At 42.0% G+C, this 22,107-nt stretch overlaps 1 protein-coding gene across 1 annotated transcript in view; it reads left to right on the top strand.

The window, feature by feature from the left end:
* Positions 1–6,486, top strand: part of plcg1 (phospholipase C, gamma 1) — a 168,418-nt gene extending 161,932 nt beyond the window's left edge. Inside the window, exons 29-32 of the mRNA XM_072556339.1 lie at positions 1,401–1,562; positions 2,111–2,205; positions 2,680–2,861; positions 5,979–6,486. Of these exons, the coding sequence (XP_072412440.1) occupies positions 1,401–1,562; positions 2,111–2,205; positions 2,680–2,861; positions 5,979–6,018 (479 nt within the window). The 3' untranslated portion in view covers positions 6,019–6,486. The remainder of the gene's footprint in view (positions 1–1,400; positions 1,563–2,110; positions 2,206–2,679; positions 2,862–5,978) is intronic.
* The last annotated feature ends 15,621 nt before the right edge of the window (positions 6,487–22,107 follow it).

Here is a 22,107-nt window from a genome sequence, read left to right as displayed (position 1 = left end):
TAAATCATAAATCCTGAATCTGTCTCAGGAGGGGTGACCATGAACCTATTGTCAATTATTATAAAAATCCATGTGGTTCACTTAATGTCGTTTAGGGAAGGAAGACTTCCATTCTCATCCAATGCTGCCCACGTATGACTCATACCCACAGTAACATCGTTGACTCTTAAATCCTGCCTGAAATGATAGAAATGAAACCACCACCCTCCCCAAATATGTATTTTACTGAACTGCTGCAGATCGGGTAAAAGTTATCTGTTTAGGGGGTTTTGTGGCACTGTAGTGGCCCTGCCTCTGGAAGGGAAGGTCCAGGTTTGAGTCCCACAATCCCTGGAGGTCTGCCTGACCAGGTTATTTCAAAATTGTTTTTGATGGTCTGTGGCACAGTGGTAGTGTCCCTACTTCTGAGCTCGAATGTCTAGTTCAAATCCCACCTGTCCCAGAGATGTGTCACAGCATGTTCAATTAGGTTGATTACAATAACTATTATCATTAGCCCCAATGTCCCTTGGTCAGGTCAGGCCTCAGGTTGGAATCTATCATCCCTCTCGGAATATTTGTGTACATACATCAGACATTGGGCACAGGTCTGATTTCCTCAGATAGGTTGCATTGATCTTTCACAGTGACTACGTTTACTATGGCTTACCCATGAAGAGGAAGTATCATAGAAATGTTAAATTCATTTGAATACAAGTCATTCCGCTTTAAGGTGCGCTTCGTTAACACAAAGCAGCTGTAACACAATTGACGAATTGGGGACACAGTTTCTAAAGCACGAACTTTTAAAACGTGTGTTGGCTGTAACACCATTAGATCAGCAACACTTTAAGCACTGTTTCTGACGTGTGATTTTTCTATAAACAGGATTGTAAAAAATGCAACCATTGTGTTACAAAAGAACTGCCTGTATTTAAGAAGGGATCAATAGCATGTAGAGAAGAGGGGAGATGAAACAAAATTACCAAGAGAGCAGGCCAAAGGGCCTCACATTATCCAGTGTGAGGGATATTATTGTTGAACATGATGATACAGTATTAGTAGTGAATAACAACAATTTGCATTTTTATAGCACTTATAAAATAGGAAATGCCTGCAGAACTTTTACTCAGGTATTTCAACAAAACTGGATACTGAGTTACATCTGGAAATCTGGGGACAGATGACAAAAAGTATGGTCAGAGAGGTAAGTATAAAGGACTAGCAAAAGAGAGTTAAGGTGGGAATTTCAGAACTTTGGGTCCTGGCATTGAAGTTTGTGTGGAGCTGATGAAGGTGGAAGTTCTTAAGAGGGCAAAATTAAATGTGTAAATTGAACCTCTTGTAGTTCCCAAAAGGTCTTCTGTTTGGTGGCACACTGTAGGAAATAATGGTTCCATTTTCATTTCTTTCCATTTTAGCGGTGAATGGCTTAAACCCCACATGGATGGCAAAGCCATTTTCTATACACATCACTAACCCAGAATTCAGCTTCTTACGATTTGTTGTCTACGAGGAGGATGTGTTCAGCGATCAGAATTTCCTGGCAGAAGCAACCTTTCCTGTCAAAGCCATAAGGACAGGTAGCAAAGAGAAACATTATCGTCTCCACATTCCGTATGCTGTGCAATGTCTCTCCAATGTCCTGCTTCACCACCCTCCTCCTTTTGTCTGCTGTCCCTCGTTAGTTCAGTTCTCGCCTCCTAACTTGTTTGGTAAACCATGCCACGTTTTGTCCCCATTCTGTGTTGTTTCATTGCTCGTTCCTCTTTATTTAACTGCCCACCCCTCATGCTGTATTGCTGCCCACTCGTGTGAGGAAAAACAGGACTTAGGAACAGGAGTAGGCCTTTTGGCCAACCTAGCATACTCCACCATTCAATAGGTTTATGGCCAATCTGGATGTAGCCTCAAGTCCATTTTCCTGTCTGCTCTTTTCTTAACCTTTGATTCCCGTGTCTATCAAAAATCTTTCGTCACTGACAATTCACAAGTGATTTTATCCACAAGTTGCTAGGTTTCATTAGCTGACCTTGTGTTCCTCCTCAAACCCCATCACTACCCCTACATCCTTGTCCACTTCCTTCTATAATGCATGCTGTTAATCAGCTGATCTCTCTTGTTTTCTCAGGATACCGATCTGTGCCTTTGAAGAATAGCTACAGCGAGGATCTCGAATTGGCAGCATTAATGGTCCACCTGGAGATCTTGGAATCAATGATAAGGGTAGGACAGCTACCCTCCCAACCTTGTTTGCCCTTCCACAGCATGGGAGTGGCCAATCAGCGACATTCCCGATCCATGCTAAGTCCTGGTGTTCCCAAAGGTTGATTCCCCAGCAAGAGAGGGGCACTGACTGAATCACACACCTTATACAGAGTCTTATTTGATAACGTTATTGAAATTAAGGTTAGAAATTCGAAAGAATGGATAGGGTTATGACAAGATACAAATATAACGTTCATTGTAACTGGAGCCTCTACTCAAAAGTAAATGATTTAGGAGGCCATAGGGAGGAAGCAAGTGAGCAGGTCTTATTACCTGTATGTTTCAGGGAGTAGACCGAGGCATGGTGGTTGGGTGGCTTCCTTTTGTTCTGTTATAGAATTATATTGACTCTTTCTGTGCTCCCATGCTGCTTCTTTGTCCCCTGCTAACCCCTCCTCCTCCTTATTAATTTTAACTGTTGTCTTTGCTCAGGAAAATGGTGACACAATTCTGTGTCCGTTAAATCCGTCCCTTCGAGAGCGCAGTGCTGACCATTCCAGCCAACTGCTGGCCTTCAGGGGTAGAGAGGGATCGTTTGATGCTCGATATCAACAGGAAGATCTAAGGCTTTTCCAGGAACAGCAGCTGGAGCACACAGAGACCAGAGAGAGGAGGTAAAGCTGTGTTATCTGAATACAGAACAATAACAAGTGAATCAACTGAACTCAAATAAACTTGAGGCTCTAACAGACGTGGTCACAATGCAGCACAACAGGGGGAAAAAGTGCTTTAGTCATTGGGCTATAGTAATCCAGAAGCCTAGGCCATGCTCTGAGGCCATCAGTTTAAATCCTGTCACAGCTACTAGTGGAATCTGAACTCAGTTAATTAATTTGAAATTATATAAAGCCCAAACTATTATGAGTTGTTGTAAAATCCCAATTGGTTCGCTGATGTCCTTCTGGGAAGGAAATTTGCTGGCCTTACTCAGTCTGGCCAACATGTGACTCTAGATTTGTGGCCATGTGGTTGCCTTTTAACTGCCCTCTGAAATAATCAAGCAGAAAACCACTCAGAGCAAGAGAAATGATGAAGGAGCAGCAAATGCTAGACATGCCAGCGATGTCCATCTCCCATGTCGGAAGAATAAGAAATTGCAAATGTTATAAAATCATCTAGCGTGGAAGGAGGCTTCTCAGTGAAGGTTGCCTGACTGTTTGTAAAAGCTATCTAATTACTCCCACTCCTCCACCATTTTCCCACAGCTTTGCCTTTTTTTCCTTCCCAGTATAAATCCAATTTTGTCATCATCGACTAACTCAGCATAAATTGAGGATTAAACCTGATGCTTGTGTTGGGCAGCTGGCCCTGCAGCATAATGTGATGTATTATTGAGACAGGCTAGTTTTTTTTTATTTTTAACAAACGTGTTGGATGAGTTGTGAAGCAGCAGCATGCTATTGTGATTGCATCATCTTGACACCATCCCCTACGCTTGAAGTTACCATGGTGAAGCGACCCTTTCAATAGTAATGAAGAATTCATTACCACAGAGAGCTTTGAGGCTGGGTTATCAAGAATACTTAGAACTGAGATAAGGCAGATTTTTACTCAATAAGGGATTTAAGGATTTTAGGGCAAGGCTGGAAAGTGGAGTTGAGGATTATCAGATTTGTTGTGTATCTCATTGAATGGCAAAGCAGACTCAATGGGCTGAATGGCCTAACTTTTGGACCTATATCTTATGATTTCATGGTATATTTATTCTGAATGCAGTTTTTATATATATCTGTGTGTGTATTTTGTTCAGTTTTTATATTATTATTACGTTTTGAGAAGATTTGTAGCTCAGGTTGAGGTTCTGGATGTAGGTTTGCTCGCTGAGCTGGAAGGTTCATTTTCAGATGCTTCATCACCATATTAGGTAACATAACTAGCCTCACTGATAATGTTACCTAGTATGGTGACGAAACGTCTGAAAACAAACCTTCCAGCTCAGCGAGCAAACCTACATCCATTATTATTACACTACTGATAATGAAAATTTCATGCTGATAACTGTCTATTCCGTCTACCAATAATTGCCACAATAGCATTCAGTCTAATGTCTATGTTTTCAACAGCCTGTCATCTTCATCCTGACTAAAGAGTTATTCTAGGCAATCATTAATATTATGAATGACCAGGGAAGTAAAAGGTATGTTGGTATTCATTTCAGAGGGTTTTGAGAAGTAAAGACGTCTTGCTCCAATTATATGGAACCGAAATGTGACCCCATCTGGGGAATTGCATGCAGTTTTGGACTCCTTACCTTTGTGCAGTGGCACAAAGATTCACCAGACTGAGCCCTGGGATGTCTGGATCCTCCTGTGAGGAGAGATTGAGGAGGCAGAGCCTGTATTCTCTAGAAGTTTAGTACGGCACGGTGGCTCAGTGGTTAGTACTACTACCTCACAGCGCCACGGACCCAAGTTCGATTCCGGCCTCAGGCAACTGCCTGTGTGAGTTTGCACATTCTCCCCCCCGTGGGTTTCCTCCTGCAATCCAAAGGTGTGCAGGTTAGGTGAATTGGCCGTGCTAAAATTGCCCATGGTGTAAGTTATTAGTCAGGGGTAAATATAGGGTAGAGGAATGGGTCTGGCTGGGTTACTCTTCGGAGAGTCAGTGTGGACTTGTTGGGCCGAAGAGCCTGTTTCCACACTGTAGGAATTCTAATTCTAAGTCAAAAGAATGAGAGCTGATCTCATTGCAGCATACAAAGTTTATATTTGACACAGCAGAGCCTGGCAGAACACTTCCTTGGATGGGAATAGGGAGGATTAGGGCCAGTCTCATAAATAAGAGGCCATTTCAAACTGAGAAGGAATTTCTTGACACAGAGGGTGATGAAATCTCCAGCCTAGAGGAGGCTCAATCATTGAATATATTCAAGGCAGAGAATAAAGATTTCTAGATTTTTGTTTTATTCATTAGATATGGGCATCACAGCCCAGGGGAACATTTATTGCCAATCCCTAATGCCCAGAAGGCAGTTAAGAGTCAACCACATTGCTGTGAGTCTGGAGTCACATGTAGGTCAGACCAAGTAAAGTTGGTCATTAGTGAACCAGATGGGATTTTCCTGGCAATCAGCAATGTTTCCATGGTCATCATTAGACTCTGATTTCCAGATTATTATTGAGTTCAATTCCACCATCTTCTGATCGTTCTGCTATAAGGCACGTTTCGTCAACACAAATTGGCCATAATGCAATTGACGAATTGTAGACATTGTTTGGATGACACAGACTTCCTACTGAACGGGTGTGGTGATTTTCTGTTCACGATCTTCTACAGTGCGGTTTTCCATAGCATGGTTTTCTGTAGCGTGAGGTTGCAGAGGAACACAGCTGTCGCTTTATAGTAGAGCAACCTGTACCCTGGTAGGATTCAAACCCAGGTACCCAGAACATTAGCTGGGTCACTGGTTTAATAGTCTGGTAATCATACCATTAGGCCATCAAGCTCTTGTATTTTAAAGATATCAAGGGATGTTGAGATAATGCGGGAAAATGGTGTTGATTTAGAAGATCTGTTATGATCTCATTAAATGGCAGATTGGGCTCGAGAGGGTGAATGACCTAATCCTGCTCCTTTTAATTATGTTCCTACGTTATCCTTTATCTAGAGGAAGTGCCTTTTGGTAGCCATTTTAAAGTTTGTTTTAAATTTGAAATAATTTATTTTGTATGATATTTTGCCACCAACTTTCCATTGCTGGTCAACAACATCATTCTGTTTCTTTCACTCAGATTATTAAGAAGAACTCGGATAAGTGGAGACAACAGATGAAGGTTGGGGGAGACGGATTGTGCGGATACTCTGTCAGTTCTAGGGACGTGGACTGCTACAATTTGGTTTCTATGGAAACTCTTGCTGGCTCTGGCCTATTTCGGACAGCCTCTCCGATTCATAACCTTTGTATTAACAGGAAAGTGACCTTTTTTTAATGTGCTGTTTGAAAAAAAAACATTAGTTTTAAAGAAGAGAGAAAAATAAGAAAATTCACACCAGGTAGAGATGGGAACTGGCCAGCTTTTCATCTTTGTAGTTACTTTTCTGTTGAATTGTGCAGCCTGGTCAATCATTCGTGATCTACTGCTTATTAAACTGTGAGAATTGTTCTTACTTAAAGAACAGATTGAATATACAGTGTACCTGTGCTCGTGTCATGTAATATAATGGTAATGATGCCTTTCACCCAGAGAGACATCAAGTCATAAAGTAGAGTGTGATTATTAAATACTTGTCCATGATATACAGCATTCTCCTGTGCAATTTATTTGGATATATTGGATGTCATTAGCAGCTGCTGCTCTTCAGCACTGGCTCACAGGTCACTGGAGCTTATGTTTGACTCTGTAAAAATGCTTGCTGGGAATGATTACTGGACAGCTCTTTATATCCAGGGGAGAAATCTGTTCAGAGCTCTCTGTTGGGCAATGATCTGATACCAAGGTTACAAATTCAGGACTGGAATGCCATGAATGCAAAAGCATCCCAGCATGCAAATGAGAATTCATGGAATCTTACAACAAAGATTCAACCTATTATGTCTGGCAGATCCTGAAAGAGCTACCCCAATTTGTTTCACTGCACTGCATTTCCCCATTGTCCTGCAATAGGTTTCTTTCTCAAGCATCGAGCCAGCACTGTTTAAGGCAGTGCATTGCAAATCATAATGACTCGCTAGAGTTGTGAAGTCATAGAAATGGACCCTTCGGTCCAACTTGTCTGTGCCAACCAGATATCCCAAATTAAACTTGTCCCATTTGCCACACTTGGCCCATAGCCTGTAAACCCTTCCTATTCATATTCCTCTATTCCTGATGAAGGGCTTTTGCCCGAAACGTCGATTTTCCTGCTCCTCGGATGCTGCCTGACCTGATCTGCTTTTCCAGCACCACTCTAATCTAGACCCCCCCCCCCCCCCACTTCCTATTCATATACCCATCCAGATGCCTTTTAAATGTGTAATTGTACCAGTCTTCTCCACTTCCTCTGGCAGCTCATTCCATGCACACACCACTCTTTGCATGAAATGTTGCCCCTTAGGTCCCTTTTAAATCTTTCCCCTCTCACCCTAAACCTATGTCCACTAGTTCTGGACTGTTCCAAAAACTTCTCCAAACACGTCTGGCTCAGTGGTCATGCTGAACTTCAAGTCAGAAGGCTACCTGTTCAAATTCTACTCCAATGAGCACAAAATCGAAATTGACACTACAAGGTAGTGTTGCCTTTTTCAACGAGACTTTTCAAATAGCTGGATGCAACGTTTCAAACATTTCAAAGAGCAAGGTAATTCTTTGCAGTGTTCTGGATAATATTTAACTTCAACCAAAATCAATGAAATAATGGTCATTTGTGGAAATTCCAGTTGATGGAGGGATCACTAACTGGAGTATAGAATTGAGGTGAAGGCTAGAGGTATAGAGGAAATGCAAGGTAAACCTTTTTCACCCAGACAGTGATGAGGTAAGAGGATTAGAGGCAGGAACTCCCAAAATATTTAATACTTAGATGGGGCACTTGTGATGCCAAGGAATACACAGCCAAGGGCCAAGTGCTGGAAAATCAGGTTAGAATGGTTAGGTGGTTGTTTTTGACCAGCACAGACAAGTTAGGCCAAAGTGCCTTTTTCTGTGCTGTGGATCTATATGACTCTGTGTGCACAATGGCTGCAATGTTACAACCATGGCTTCAAAAGCGTTTCGAAGACTGATATGCTCTGGGATATCCTATGACCATTAGGGCTCCAAATGAAGGGCAGCTTTTTGTTTTATGATTTACGCAGCACCCTTTTAGGATAAGAATGTATCAGAACAATTTGCAAAGGGAGTGAGGATAGAACACGAAACCGAATTTAGGAAATTGGTGGAACATCAAAAGATATCATCAAAGATTGAAGATCTTAAGAGGCTACTAATGAAGCAAGGAAAAACCGCAAGCCGTGTTGCTTGTGGGAAGTGTTAAAGCATTTTGTTTCTGATCATCATAATCTCCTTTTGTGTGCAGTTATTTCTTGAACATTGTAGGCTGGCTGTTAAGCCCAGTTTCAGAACTGCATTGCTTTATACAGTGCAGGCAAGGATGAATTCTCCGATCAATGATGAAATGGGGAGGTGATGGCCTAGTGGTATTATCGCTGGACTGTTTATCCAGAGACACAGGTAATTTTCTGGGGACTTGGGTTCGAATCCTGCCACAGCAGATGGTGGAATTTGAATTCAACAAAAATCTGGAATTAAGGGTCTAATGATGACCAGGAATCCATTGTCAATTGTTGGAAAAACCCATCTGGTTCATTAATGTCCTTTAGGGAAGGAAACTGCCATCCTTACCTGGTCTGGCCTACATGTGACCCCAGTCCCATAGCAATGTGGTTGATTCTAAACTGCCAGCTGAACAATTAGGGCAATAAATGCTGGCCCACTCATCCCATGAATGAGTTAAAAAAAGTTAAAAAACTGTACAGAATCACAGGAGGGGATATTGCAGAAGATCATGTAGTTATTGTACTGGTTAGTCCACAATAAGATTACTGCATACAGTGCTGGCACATATTGTGGAAAGGATATTGAGGCACTGGAGAAAATACAAAGAAGCTCTGCAACAGTGAATATCAACATACAAAGATATGAATGAGGAGCAGGAATAGCCCATTTGGCCCCTCAAACCTGCTCCACTTTTTGATAAGATCATGGCTGATGATGGCCACAATTCCACATTCCTGTCTGAACCCACTATACCCTTTGGCTCCCTTGTCAATCAAGAATCTGTTTAACTCAATGTTAAAAATATTCAATGGCCCTTCTTCCATTTTTCATTGGACTGTGGAATTTTCATCCCCAATGATTTTTTTAAAAATCCCCCTCATCTTCATCTTAATGGGCAAGCCCTTAATTTTAGACTGTTTTCACTAGTTCTGGTCTCTCCCACAGGGGATAAGCCCGTTTTGCATTCACACTGAAAATTCCCCTCGGGATTTTACATGTCACAATTATTCTGAATGCCAATGAGTACAGCCCCAACTTGTTCAACCTTTTCTCATAAGACAAGCCCTTCCTCTCGGGAATTAGTGGAGTGAACCTTTTTTGAATTGCTTCTAATCCTGTTATTTTCTTTCTCAAGTAAACCATATCCCGAGGGAAATGAACAGGCTGAGTAGATTATAGCTGTTCCCCTTGGTTGAAGGGCTAAGAACAAAGGGACACATTTTTAAAATGAAAGGTAGGAGGTTTAGAAGGGATTTGAGGAAGAAATTTCACTCCGAGAATGGTGAGAGTCTGAAACACACAGCTTGGATAGTATTTGAGGCAGGTCATTGAACCTTTAAAAACTAGTTGGATGAACACTTGAGATATCATAACATTCAAGGCTATGGGCCTAGTTTGGGAAGGTGGGACCATTAGGTAGAAGTGTACTTTTGGCAGTACAGTCTCAGTGGGCCAAAGGGCCTCTTCTATACTGTATATTTTCTATAATTCTCTGATTGTACCTTACAATGTTCCAGATACCACCATCACAGTTGTAGGTATGTCCTGTCCTACCGGCTAGACAGTCCCACTGGAGCTGGAAGCACATTGGTATACAGTCAGAAGGGAGTTTCCCAGATAGTCCTCAACATTGACCCCAAGATGTCCGAGTCTTCCGGTAAAATATGGACAAGGAAACAACCTGTTAATTACCCACTTACCTCAATCTTCAGCCGATGAATCAATACACTTCAGTGTTGAACATCAATTGGAGGAAGCATTGAGGTTGGCAAGGGCAGAGAATAAACTGGGTGGGAAACTTCATTGTCCCTCAGTAAGAGACATTCTGTAGCATCACTACTGACCAAGCTGGAAGACCCTCAAGGACATAGACACCAGCCTGTGTCTACTCGACTTTGTCCTCACCAACCTACCTTACAGATGCATCTGTCTGTGACAGTATCAATGGGAGTTACCAGTACACAGACTTGTGGAGACCAAGTCTGACTTTGCATTGAGTACACTGTCCATCATGTGTGGCACTACCAGCAATCAGAATGGGACAGACTCTGAACAGGTCTAGTAACACAAAAATGGGCATATATGAGATGCTGTCGGCAGTTGCACGACTGTACACAAACACAGTCTGGCCCAGCATAATCTCCACTCTATCATTGCCATCAAGTTGGTTCCAACCCTAGTTCAATGAAAAGTGCAGGAAGCCATGGCAGGAGCAGCACCAGGCATACCTAAAAAATGAAGTGACAACCTGGTAAGACCATAACGCAGTACTACTTGCATGCCAAACTGAGGAAGCAGCTTGCAAAAGGTAGAGCCAAGTGATCCTAAAATCAACCGATCTGTTCTGTGGTCTATAATCCTGCCATATCCAGTTGCAAATGATATTGGACAAAAAAAATTTGAAAGCTCCACAAGTAGAGAGGTATGAAGTGATGCATTTTGACAGGAAGAACTTTGAAAGACCATTTAAAATAAAAGCTACATTACCGGAGGGGGTGACAGAGCGAAGTGGCCTAGTTGTATATGTGGGGCGTGTGGTGCTGGAAAAGCACAGCAAGTCAGGCAGCATCCGAGGAGCAGGACAATCGATGTTTCAGGCGAGAGCCCTTCATCAGGAATTAGGTTGATGAAGGTCTCCTGCCCGAAACGTTGATTCTCCTGCTCCTCGGATGATGCCTGACCTCCTGTACTTTTCCAGCACCACACTCTCAATTCTGATCTCCAGCATCTGCAGTTCTCACTTTCTCCTAGTTGAATACATGCACAGATCATTGAAGTTTGCAGAACAGGTGGAAGGAGCAGTTAACGAAGCAATGGCCTCAGTTTATGGATAACAGAGGGTGATGTTGATCTTGTAAAAAGGCACGTCTTAGACCTCAACTGAAGTAGTCGGCACTACATTAATGTAAAAGATGTGAATGCATTGGATATTTACAAGAATGGCTCCAGGAATGGTAAACTTCCAGTGCTTCCAAATAAACCTGTTGAACTATAACCTGGTGATGTGTGATTTTTAACTTAATTCTGTTATGAGGATAGGTTGAAGACGTTGGAATTGTTCTTCTTTGAGACAAGAAGACTGAGTTGAGATTTGATACAGGTTTTGGATAGACTGGGCAGGGAGAAGCTGTTCTCATTTGTAAAAGGGACAAGTTAAAAATCACGCAACACCAGGTTATAGTCCAACGGGTTTATTTGGAAGCACTAGCTTTCAGAGCACTGTTCCTTCATCAGGTGGTTGTGGAGCGGTGCTCCGAAAGCTAGTGCTTCCAAATAAACCTGTTGGACTATAACTTGGTGTTGTGTGACTTTTAACTTTGTACACCCCAGTCCAACACCAGCGACTCCAAATCAGGACAAGAACAAAAGTGCTTTTGATTTGTAGTGATGTGCAAAAGAAGAAAGGGTGATGTGAAAAAGAACGTTTTCATACAGCAAATGGAATGCACTACCTGGAAGTGAGGAGCCAGGTTTTTTTTTTCAGGAACAGTCCTTGCACAGTCACAGAATGATCCAGTCTCCAGAAGGGAAGGAAACACTCAAGTGGCCAGTCACAACTCCAGGGTGTCAGTGGACACCCGCGTGCTCCTTCTCCAAGGACACCCGGGGGAGGAGCCAGGTTTTAACTGCAGCCTTCAAGACAGAATTGGGTGATCATTTGGATAGAAATTGGGTGCAAGGGTATGGGGAACAAGCAGGAGATTGCAACTAGGTAATGTTGTTTCTTTGAAGAATAAACAGTTAAGAATAAGTGGAGCCCCCGCTAATGTCCCCATTCTCAGTGATGAATGTATGATTGGCTGAAAGGCCTGTTTCTACACTGTAACAGAAGTTTGGCCAAGGCTGCTCAGCTCCTGACCTCATTAGATACTTGGTTCAAGCTTGAACAAACGAAATGAACACCAATAGTGAAGCGAGAGTGATTTGCTGTGACTCTGAAACAGCATTTGACCAAGTATGGCAGAAGGAGCTCCAGCAAAACTGGAATTAATGGGAATTGAGGGAAAACTTTGTTGGTTGGAGTCAGACCTAATATAAAGGAAGATAATTGACTTTGTTGGAGGTCAATCATCTCAGTCGAAGGACATTGCTTCAGGGGTTCTGCAGCATAATGTCAAGGCCCAACCATCTTCAGCTATGATAGTGAAAAACCTTTTCATTATCATAAGATCAGATGTGAGAATGTTTACTAATGGTTTCACAATGTTCATCACCATTCCCCACTTCTCAGATCCTGAAGTTGTCTGTGTTTAAATGCAGCAAGAACTGGACAACATCCAGGTTTAAGTGGAATGTGGCAATTAACACCTGTGCCACACAAGTGGTAGACAATAGCCACTTCAAACAAGAGAGAGTTTAACCATAATATAAAATAAAACAAAGAACTGCAGACACTGGAGATCTGAAACAAAAACAGAAAGTGCACAATAAATTCAGCAGGCAGCATCCATGGAGAGAAAGATACAGACGTAATGTTTCAAATCCTGTGACCCTTCACAGAACAGAACAAAGAATCTAACCTCTCCCCTTGACATTGCATAGCATGCCAATCCACAAATCTCTCATGATCAATATTCTAGGAGTTACCATTGGGCGGCATGGTGGCACAGTGGTTAGCACTGCTGCCTCACAGCACTAGAGACCCAAGTTCAATTCCCGCCTCAGGTGACTGACTGTGTGGAGTTTGCACGTTCTCCCCGTGTCTGCGTGGGTTTCCTCCGGGTGCTCCGGTTTCCTCCCGCAGTCCAAAGGTGAATTGGCCATGCTAAATTGCCCATAGTGTTAGGTAATGGGTAAATGTAGGGTTATGGGTGGGTTGCGCTTCAGCGGGGCAGTGTGGACTTGTTGGGTCGAAGGGCCTGTTTCCACACTGTAAGTAATCTAATCTAATGACTAGAACCTGATCTAGACTAGCCATGCCAATACTGTGGCTACAGCCACAGGTCAGAGACTAGGAAATCTGCAGGAAATAACTCACCTCCTGTCTCTCCACCATCTACAAGGCACATGTCAGGAGTATGATAGAGTACTTATTTGCCTCCAGTAGGTCCAGCTTGAACAACACAAAAGAAGCTTAATACCAACCGGGTCAAAGTAGCCAACTTGATTTGTACTGCATCCATTAACTCAATATTTACTCACTACACAAGCAGTGGTATCAATGAGTACCATCTACAAGTTGGAAGAGCCTGGGTGAGCTGCTGCATGAACATTTTCCAAACCTGCAATCTCCACCACTTGGAAATACAAGGGTAACAGATGCAAAGAATTTGCACTTGTTGAAAGTTCACCTGTGAGCCACATACTATCTGGCTTTGAACTACTTTATCATTCCTACTGTCATTGGGTCAAGTTCCTCGAACTCCCTACCAACACTATCATACAGGTAGACTCCAAAGACTGCAGTTGTTCGTGCAAGGAGTTTACCATCACCTTCTCAAAGCCAGTTAGGATTGGGTAATAAATACTGACCCTGCCAGCAAAGCCCATATCCTCCATGAATGATTTTTATAAAAATCTCTGGATGTTGTCTTCCAAAGGCCCTGTTTAATTGTAGCAAAATTGTCCAACTCTTATATTGCATTTCCATTGCAGTAAATAACATCATTCAATTTGCCTTTCTAATTACTTGCTGTGCTTGCATGCAAATGTTTTGGTATTCATGTACCAGGACATCCTGATCTCTTTGTTTCACAGTGATTTGGGTGGCACAGTGACATAGTGGTTAGTGCTGCTGCCTCACAGCATCAGAGACTCAGGATTGATTCCAGCCTAGGGAGATGTCTGCACATTTTCCCCGTGTCTGCATGGGCTTCCGCCAGATGTTCCAGTTTCCTCCCACAGTCCAAAGATATGCAGGTTATGTGGATTGGCCATGTTAAATTGCCCCATAGTGTCCAGGGACATGCAGGCTTAGATGGGTTAGCCATGAAATGTGGGGTTATGGGATAGTTTGGATGTGGGTTGAATGCTGTTCAGAGGGTCGTTGCAGATTCAATGGACTGAACTATTCTTTGGACTATCTGCACTGTTGAGATTTAAATAGCATACTGCTGTTCTAATTTGTTAATAAATTATAATATTCTATATAGCCCCTTGTGGGCCCTGTAACAAAAAAAGGTCAACAGAAACTTCCCAATTAAGTTTATCAATTTACATTTAATAAAATATGATTTATAGGGGTGATGAGGTGATGGTGCAATTCAACCCCTGCAATGCCCACCAACCTGGAAGGCCTACTTCTTCCTGTTCTCCCTGCCAAAGCGAACAAGTTCTCATTTTGCCACATGCTAAATGTGTGCCCACTCACTTAACCTCCAGTCAGTTCTTCTATAATGTGATGGTTGTGTCTTGTGCAACCCCACATTATAGAAAAATCACGCTTTAGAAACAGTGCTTAAAGTGTTGGCACTGTAATCGCGTTACAGCCAACACACATTTCAAAAGTTTGCACTGTAGAAACAGCAATCCCAATTTGTTAATTGTGTTATAGTGATTTTTTTTTATGTCCTCCTCACAATTTACGTTGTCATCAGCAAATACAAGAACACCAGAACTGAGGGGATGTAACAATAAAGATTGAACAGATTAAGACGCTATTCTTTATGAAAGAAAATACCAATGGATGACTTAATTGACATTTTTTAAGATGATGGAGACGTCTGACTGTGTAGCCAGAGATGTTTCCATTTGCAGGGTTTCTTAACTACATGATAACCCGTAATTAATCCAATGAGAATCTTCGAAGAAAGTTCTTTACTCAAAGGCCAGCTAGAATGTGGACCTCACTGCCACAAAAAGTAGTTGAGATAAACAATATTGTATAAGAGAATGCTAAACTCAGTCTCATCAAAGGCTAAGTGTAACAGTATGTACAACCACTGTAGGAACTGATCTAAGATTCTGGAAGAGTACATCATAACAGAAGTTATTGTAAGGGAGTGTTCTTATAACTAAAAATCAATTACAATAACATTAGAGTATTTTGCAGCTAGCACCTGTTATAAAACTGTGGGTTTAAAAGAGTCTCAATAAGGCAACAATGTAACACTGGGTCAAACAACTCGATTAGTACGTTGCCTGGAAACAAAAACAAATTTGAATTCGGCCAATCAGTTTAAATTATACCTGATAAAAATACTAATTTCCAATCAAGTTTGAATTGAGTATATTGACAATCTTAAAAGCCAATGACACAAACTGATGCTGTGGGGTATAAGACTGGAGGGAATTTTGAACAGTTGAGAGGAGAACTGCCAAGTCCTAGCATCGACCAGACTGCTTGAAGAAAATATCTCTCTTAAAAGTACCTTTCCGATCAGTAGCCTTTTCAGCAGAAATTCCTAACAAGTAGAAAAGAAGACATAGAAAGATCCAAAGACAAGACCTACAGCTGCATGGTTTTGAGATAAGAAATGGTTGTCTTGTAAATTTTAACTGAGAGTTTTATCAGGCTAATACTATAGAACAGAAGGTAAAAGATAGGTTAGAGAAAGAAATTGTAAATAGTGGTTAGTTAATTATTCTCTGTTATACTTCAAGAAATAAAGTTGTTAATTTTTACTTTACAGTTCTTGGCCACTCGAATGTTTGCAGATTACTACACAGCATAAATCTTTTCTGTGTTGCTGGTTTTAAATTAAGCAGAAGAGTTTACCCCATGTTGTAACACAGCTTTCAAGAATTATTGAAACTTCTAACCCAACAGAACAATAACGTTTCCTCACTGAAAACTATATTGAAAACAAAGAGGGAAGGATTTAAAATGGAGGGAAAGAACTTTACCGATTCACTAAAGATTAATTTCTCCATCCTCGAATTACATAAAAATGACAACAGAGGCATGATCTGAGCAGTCTTTGTTAGTGTATAGGCATCATGTGAACAATATACCTAATCCCATGTTCCCAACCTGTCCCTTTATGTCTGTATGATTCTTTTTCTGCAATAACTTAACTAATACTAAAAATCAACATGATTTTTGCTTCAATCATTAGCACAAGATGTACATTCCATACCTTCGCAAATGTCCATGTTAAAAAAAAGGTTTATCCTACTCCCAGCCTTTGCAATTGAGCATACATCTGTGTCTTCTCATTCTCAAACTTTTTTTTGTCCACTCTGTACATTTGATGTGATCTGGATGGAACCAAAGTGCACTTCCAGTATTTTCTTTTGAGAGTTTCCAGATTTCCAGAATCTAGTTTTATTTTTCCTTTTGCTGCCTTTTTGTTTTGTCCAACTATGCTAACATGAAGGCAGCAGCATGCAGTTTGGGGACTCTGGTATTTTCAATGCCTGAAGCTGTTTTTGTGATACTTCTAGTAGTTTGTAGCACACTCACACTCACACGCTAAAGCTTACTGTAGAAACAGAAGATTAGCAATTGGAATGCAATTGGACCTTCCAAGCACTTTCCTGACACTCTAGTCTGTACTGTGCCTGGTTATAGATTCTGCTAAATTCTACACTTCAAACTGTTATTAACACTGGATTAGGACCTCCCAGCATTTTAAAAAATTTGTTCATGGGATGTGGGTGTTGTTGCATTCCTAAATTCCCAGAGGGCAGTTAAATCAATCACATTACTGTGTGTCTGGAGTACCATGTAGGCCAGACCAGGTAAGGATGGCAGATTTCCTTCCTTGAACGGCATCAGTGAACCAAATGGGTTTTTTAAATCAGCAATCAACATGGTCACATGAATGCCATTCGACTAACACTTATTCTAGATTTAATTGAATTCAAATTTCACCAGCTGCCAGTTATGGGATTTAAACCCACTTACCCAGAGATTGACCTGAGGTTTAATGTCCATTTCTGGATTATTAGTCCAGTGCTATCACTGCTATACCACCACCTCCCGGCAATACACTTATCATTTTGTTTTACTAAACCTTCAGCTGATAAAGATACCATGAAGCACAGCTAGAATTTCTCTACCAAACAAGCTATCAATAAGTTATCAAGCTAACGATAAGCTATCTCAATATCCCTGGGAGAAGGGGAGGTTAAAAAATGCAGGATTCACCTGGAGGTTTACTGATCCCAGCTGGAATGGGTTAATCCCACGGTGCCACTGCAAATCAACATTCACTCTCTAAATTCACATTTTGAAGAATTGTCCTGTCGATGAGGTACCAGAGGGGTGCTGGAGCCTGTGGAGTCCAAGCAAAGATTTTATGACTCCACAAAAGAAGGGGATAGGGAGATGAAGAAAATCAAGCTGTTAGTTTACTCTGCAAAAGAAAACACAAAATACTAGAAATGCTCCACAGAGCAAGTAGCATCTTGTTGGAGAGAAACCAGATTAACGTTTCATCAGAAGCCAGAAAGCTTAGAAATGTAACAAGTTTCAAGCAAACGACAGGAGGATGGTGTGAATGGGAAAAGAACAGTAGGAATGATCTGTGATAGGGTGCAAAACAGGAGAAATCAAATATAAATGGACTGATGGTGCAATGCAACGGAAGTGGTAATGGGACAAATAAACAAAAACTGTCTAAAGGAGGTGTGAATGGCAGAATGGTGAACATCTGCTGTGCACTAAAAATTACATATTGAAAATATTATTCTCAATTAATTATTGAATTGTGTGATTTAAATGCTCTCATTAAACAACAGGGATCTAACAAAAGGCAAAAGTGAGGACTGTAGATGCTGGAGATTAGAGTTGAGAGTCTGATGCTGGAAAAGCACAACAGGTCAGGCAGCATCCGAGGAGCAGGAAAACCGACATTTCAGGGAAGAGTCCTTCATCAGGAATGAGCTTATGCCCGAAACATCGATTCTCCTGCTGTGCTTTTCCAGCACCACACTCTCGACAGGGATCTAACAAAAATCTTCCCCAGTCATTATGGTCACTTACGTTTGTTATAATAAAACAAAGAACTACAAATGCTGGAGATCTGAAACAAACAAAAACAGAAAATACTGGAGAAACTCGGAATCACTGGTCATGAAATGTTAACAGCTTTCTCTCCACAGATGCTGCCAGAACTGCTAAGTTTCTCCTTTAATTTTGTCTTATGTCTTTCTATTTTGTGATTCACATGGAGTGTGAGGTCTGCACACAAATTACCGGCTTTCTGTATAAATACATGGTACTGAATATATGGGAGGAAATGAGAGATGCTGCAATGACAAAGCAAGCAGCAATATTCCAACATGTAAGCATTGCCAGACAGCTGCTTCTGCCCAACACAGTCACACACACACTCTCTCCCTCTCTCTCTCTCTCTTTTCATCCCAGTCGTATGGATGTGTGCTGGCCTTTGTTTCCAGCTTCTCTCTCAATGCTGTCTCTCATTTCCATGTAAGTACTTTCAGATGTTGGCACAGATGTGCACATTGTAATGCAAGGCCCATCCCAGTCTGTGAGCATAGAGCCCCACTCGGTTTTAAGAAGGAAAATGGTGGAAAAAGGGAAGAGGATGGGAACTGTTGTATGTTTTTAGCACTGGGGATGGAAGAGACAGGCATTTAATAGGGAAGAAAAAAAGCTTGGCACAGAGCAAGAATTGCAAATAAGTACAGAAAGGAAATAGCACAACCCCTCAGAGTGCTGCAGCTTCTGGTATTTCTTAAACCAAAGACATGAGGCTTCCTACAGCTTCCCCTTCAAAGCCTGTTGGCATGATTCTTAAAGGCAAAATAATCAGCCTTGTACATCACTTTCAAAATGAATAAGGCAAAGTTTTTTTAAAAATGATTTTCTACAATTTTAAAGTACTTAAAAAGTTCCAGCGGTTTAGAATAGTAGTCAAAATTCAATGACTATCTGAAAAAAGGAAAATGGGAAAGGTTCAAGATGGGGGCAGTCTGAACAGTCTGCTGTGTTGGGCTCTGTGCCATACCCCAGGCAAGGTTGGGCTGCCCCCTCCCCTCCCTACCCCAGCCATGAGTCACCCCTGAGGAACGTTTGTAATATAAAGTAGGTAGAGCACCTACAGCCCCTTTAAATGAGGATTTGAAAGATAGAGTCATAGAGTGATAGAGATGTACAACAATGGAAACAGACCCTTCGGTCCAACCCGTCCATGCCGACCAGATATCCCAACACAATCTAGTCCCACCTGCCAGCACCCGTCCCATATCCCTCCAAACCCTTCCTATTCATATACCCATCCAGATGCCTTTTAAATGTTGCAGTTGTACCAGCCTCCACCACTTCCTCTGGTAGCTCATTCCATACACGTACCACCCTCTGTGTGAAAAAGTTGCCCCTTAGGACTCTTTTATATCTTTACCCTCTCACCCTAAACCTATACCCTCTAGTTCTGGACTCCCTAACCCGAGGGAAAAGACTTTGCCTATTTACCCTATCCATGCCCCTCATGATTTTGTAAACCTCTATAAGGTCACCCTTCAGCCTCTGATGCTCCAGGGAAAACAGCCTCAGCCTGTTCAGCCTCTCCCTGTAGCTCAGATCCTCCAACCCTGACAACATCCTTGTAAATCCTTTCTGAACCTTTTCAAGTTTCACAACATCTTTCCGATAGGAAGGAGACCAGAATTGCACACACTATTCCAACAGTGGCCTAACCAATGTCCTGTACAGCCGCAACATGACCTCCCAACTCCTGTACTCAATACTCTGACCAATAAACGAAAGCATACCAAACACCTTCTCCTCTATCATATCTACCTGCAACTCCACTTTCAAGGAGCTATGAACCTGCACTCCAAGGTCTCTTTATTCAGCAACGCTCCCTAGGACCTTACCATTAAGTGTATAAGTCCTGTCAAGATTTGCTTTCCCAAAATGCAGTACCTCACATTTATCTGAATTAAACTCTATCTGCCACTTCTCAGCCCATTGGCCCATCTGGACAAGATCCTGTTGTAATCTGAGGTAACCCACTTCACTATCCACTATACTTCCAATTTTGGTGTCATCTGCAAACTTACTAACTCTACCTCTTATGCTCGCATCCAAGTCATTTATGTAAATGGAAAAAAGTAGAGGACCCAGCACCAATTCTTGTGGCACTCCACTGGTCACAGGCCTCCAGTCTGAAAAACAACCCTCCACCACCACCCTCTGTCTTCTACCTTTGAGCCAGTTCTAGTTCAGGCTAGTTCACCCTGTATTTCATGATATCTAACCTTGCTAATCAGTCTCCCATGAGGAACCTTGTCAAATGCCTTACTGAAGTCCATATAGATCACATCTACCACTCTGCCCTCATCAACCCTCTTTGTTACTTCCTCAAAAAACTCAATCAAATTTGTGAGACATGATTTCCCATGCACAAAGCCATGTTGACTATCCCTAATCAGTCCTTGTCTTTCCAAATACGTGTACATCCTGTCCCTCAGGATTCTCTCCAACAATTTGCCCACCACTGACGTCAGATTCACTGGTCTATAGTTCCCTGGCTTGACCTTACCACCCTTCTTAAACAGTGGCACCACGTTAGCCAACCTCTAGTCTTCCGGCACCTCACCAGTGACTATCGATGATACAAACATCTCAGCAAGAGGCCCAGCAACCACCTCTCTAGCTTCCCACAGAGTTCTAGGGTACACCTGATCAGGTCCAAGGATTTATCCACCTTTACCCATTTCAAGACATCCAGCACTTCCTCCTCTATAATATGGACATTTTGTAAGATTTCACCATCTATTTCCCGACAGTCTATATCTTCCATATCCTTTTCCACAGTAAATACTGATGCAAAATACTCATTTAGTATCTCCCCAATTTTCTGCTGCTCCACACAAAGGCCACCTTGCTGATCTTTGAGGGGGCCTATTCTCTCCCTGGTTACCCTTTTGTCCTTAATATATTTGTAAAAGCTCTTTGGATTCTCCTTAATTCTATTTGACAAAGCTATCTCATGCCCCTTTTTACCCTCCTGATTTCCCTCTTAAGTATACTCCTACTTCCTTTACACTCTTCTAAGGATTCACTTGATCTATCCTGTCTATACCTTACAAATGCTTCCTTCTTTTTCTTAACCAAACCCTCAATTTCTTTAGTCATCCAGCATTCCCTATACCTACCAGCCTTTCACCCTAACAGGAATATACTTTCTCTGGATTCTTACTATCTCATTTCTGAAATCTTCCCATTTTCTAGCCATCCCTTTACTTGCAGGGAGCAAGGGGAGTGCAGCAGGTAGGGCACTTCCCCACTATGTTGGGCATATCCACAGTCATTACCTTGACTGCCATGGTGGCGCCCTTGAACTCAGTGGAGCAACAGAATTTACAAACAGAGTTTGCAAAACTCCGTGAAGAAATCGAAGGAGCGCTGGAGCAGATTGCTACCACGCTGACAATGCACGAGCAGGAGATCCAGGCTTTGGATCAGCGCATAGAAGTGGTGGAACAAAGGACCGTGGCCTCAGAGGCTGCAACAGAGAGTTCCAAGGGGGGTCCAAAATTTGGAAGGTCAGGTTTGGGCCCTGCAGGAACAAGTAGACGATCTTGAAAACCGAGGTCAGAGAAAAAAACTTACGGATCGTAGGTTTTCTAGAGCGTGAGGAGGGTGAAAACCTTGCTGAATTTCTTGGGAGGTAGCCTCCGGAGTTGCTGGGGCTGAAAATCGAGTCATGCTGAGTGAATGTGGAGTGGGCCTATCGGATCACAATGCACAGGTCCAGGCCAGCTCAGCAACCCCACCCAATCCTACTGTGACTCCAGCATTATAAAGAAAAGCAATTAATAGTAGAAACAGCCAGAAGACTGGGAGGAGATCCACAGGCTTTGGTTTATCAAGGTTCGAGGATAATGTTTTTCATGACTTTTCTGGAGCCATAATTAAGAAAAGGAAGACCTTTGATGATGTAAAGAAAAAAATTTAAACATTCAGTGTTCTCTGAGGTACCTGGCAGTGCTACATTTCAATTATGGGGGAGCTGTCTACAACTTTGATTCA

The sequence above is a fragment of the Chiloscyllium punctatum genome, chromosome 37 (assembly GCF_047496795.1).
Source record: "Chiloscyllium punctatum isolate Juve2018m chromosome 37, sChiPun1.3, whole genome shotgun sequence".
Taxonomy (NCBI): domain Eukaryota; kingdom Metazoa; phylum Chordata; class Chondrichthyes; order Orectolobiformes; family Hemiscylliidae; genus Chiloscyllium; species Chiloscyllium punctatum.
Note: the sequence above shows the minus strand (reverse complement) of the source record. Positions and strands in the feature narration are given on the sequence as shown.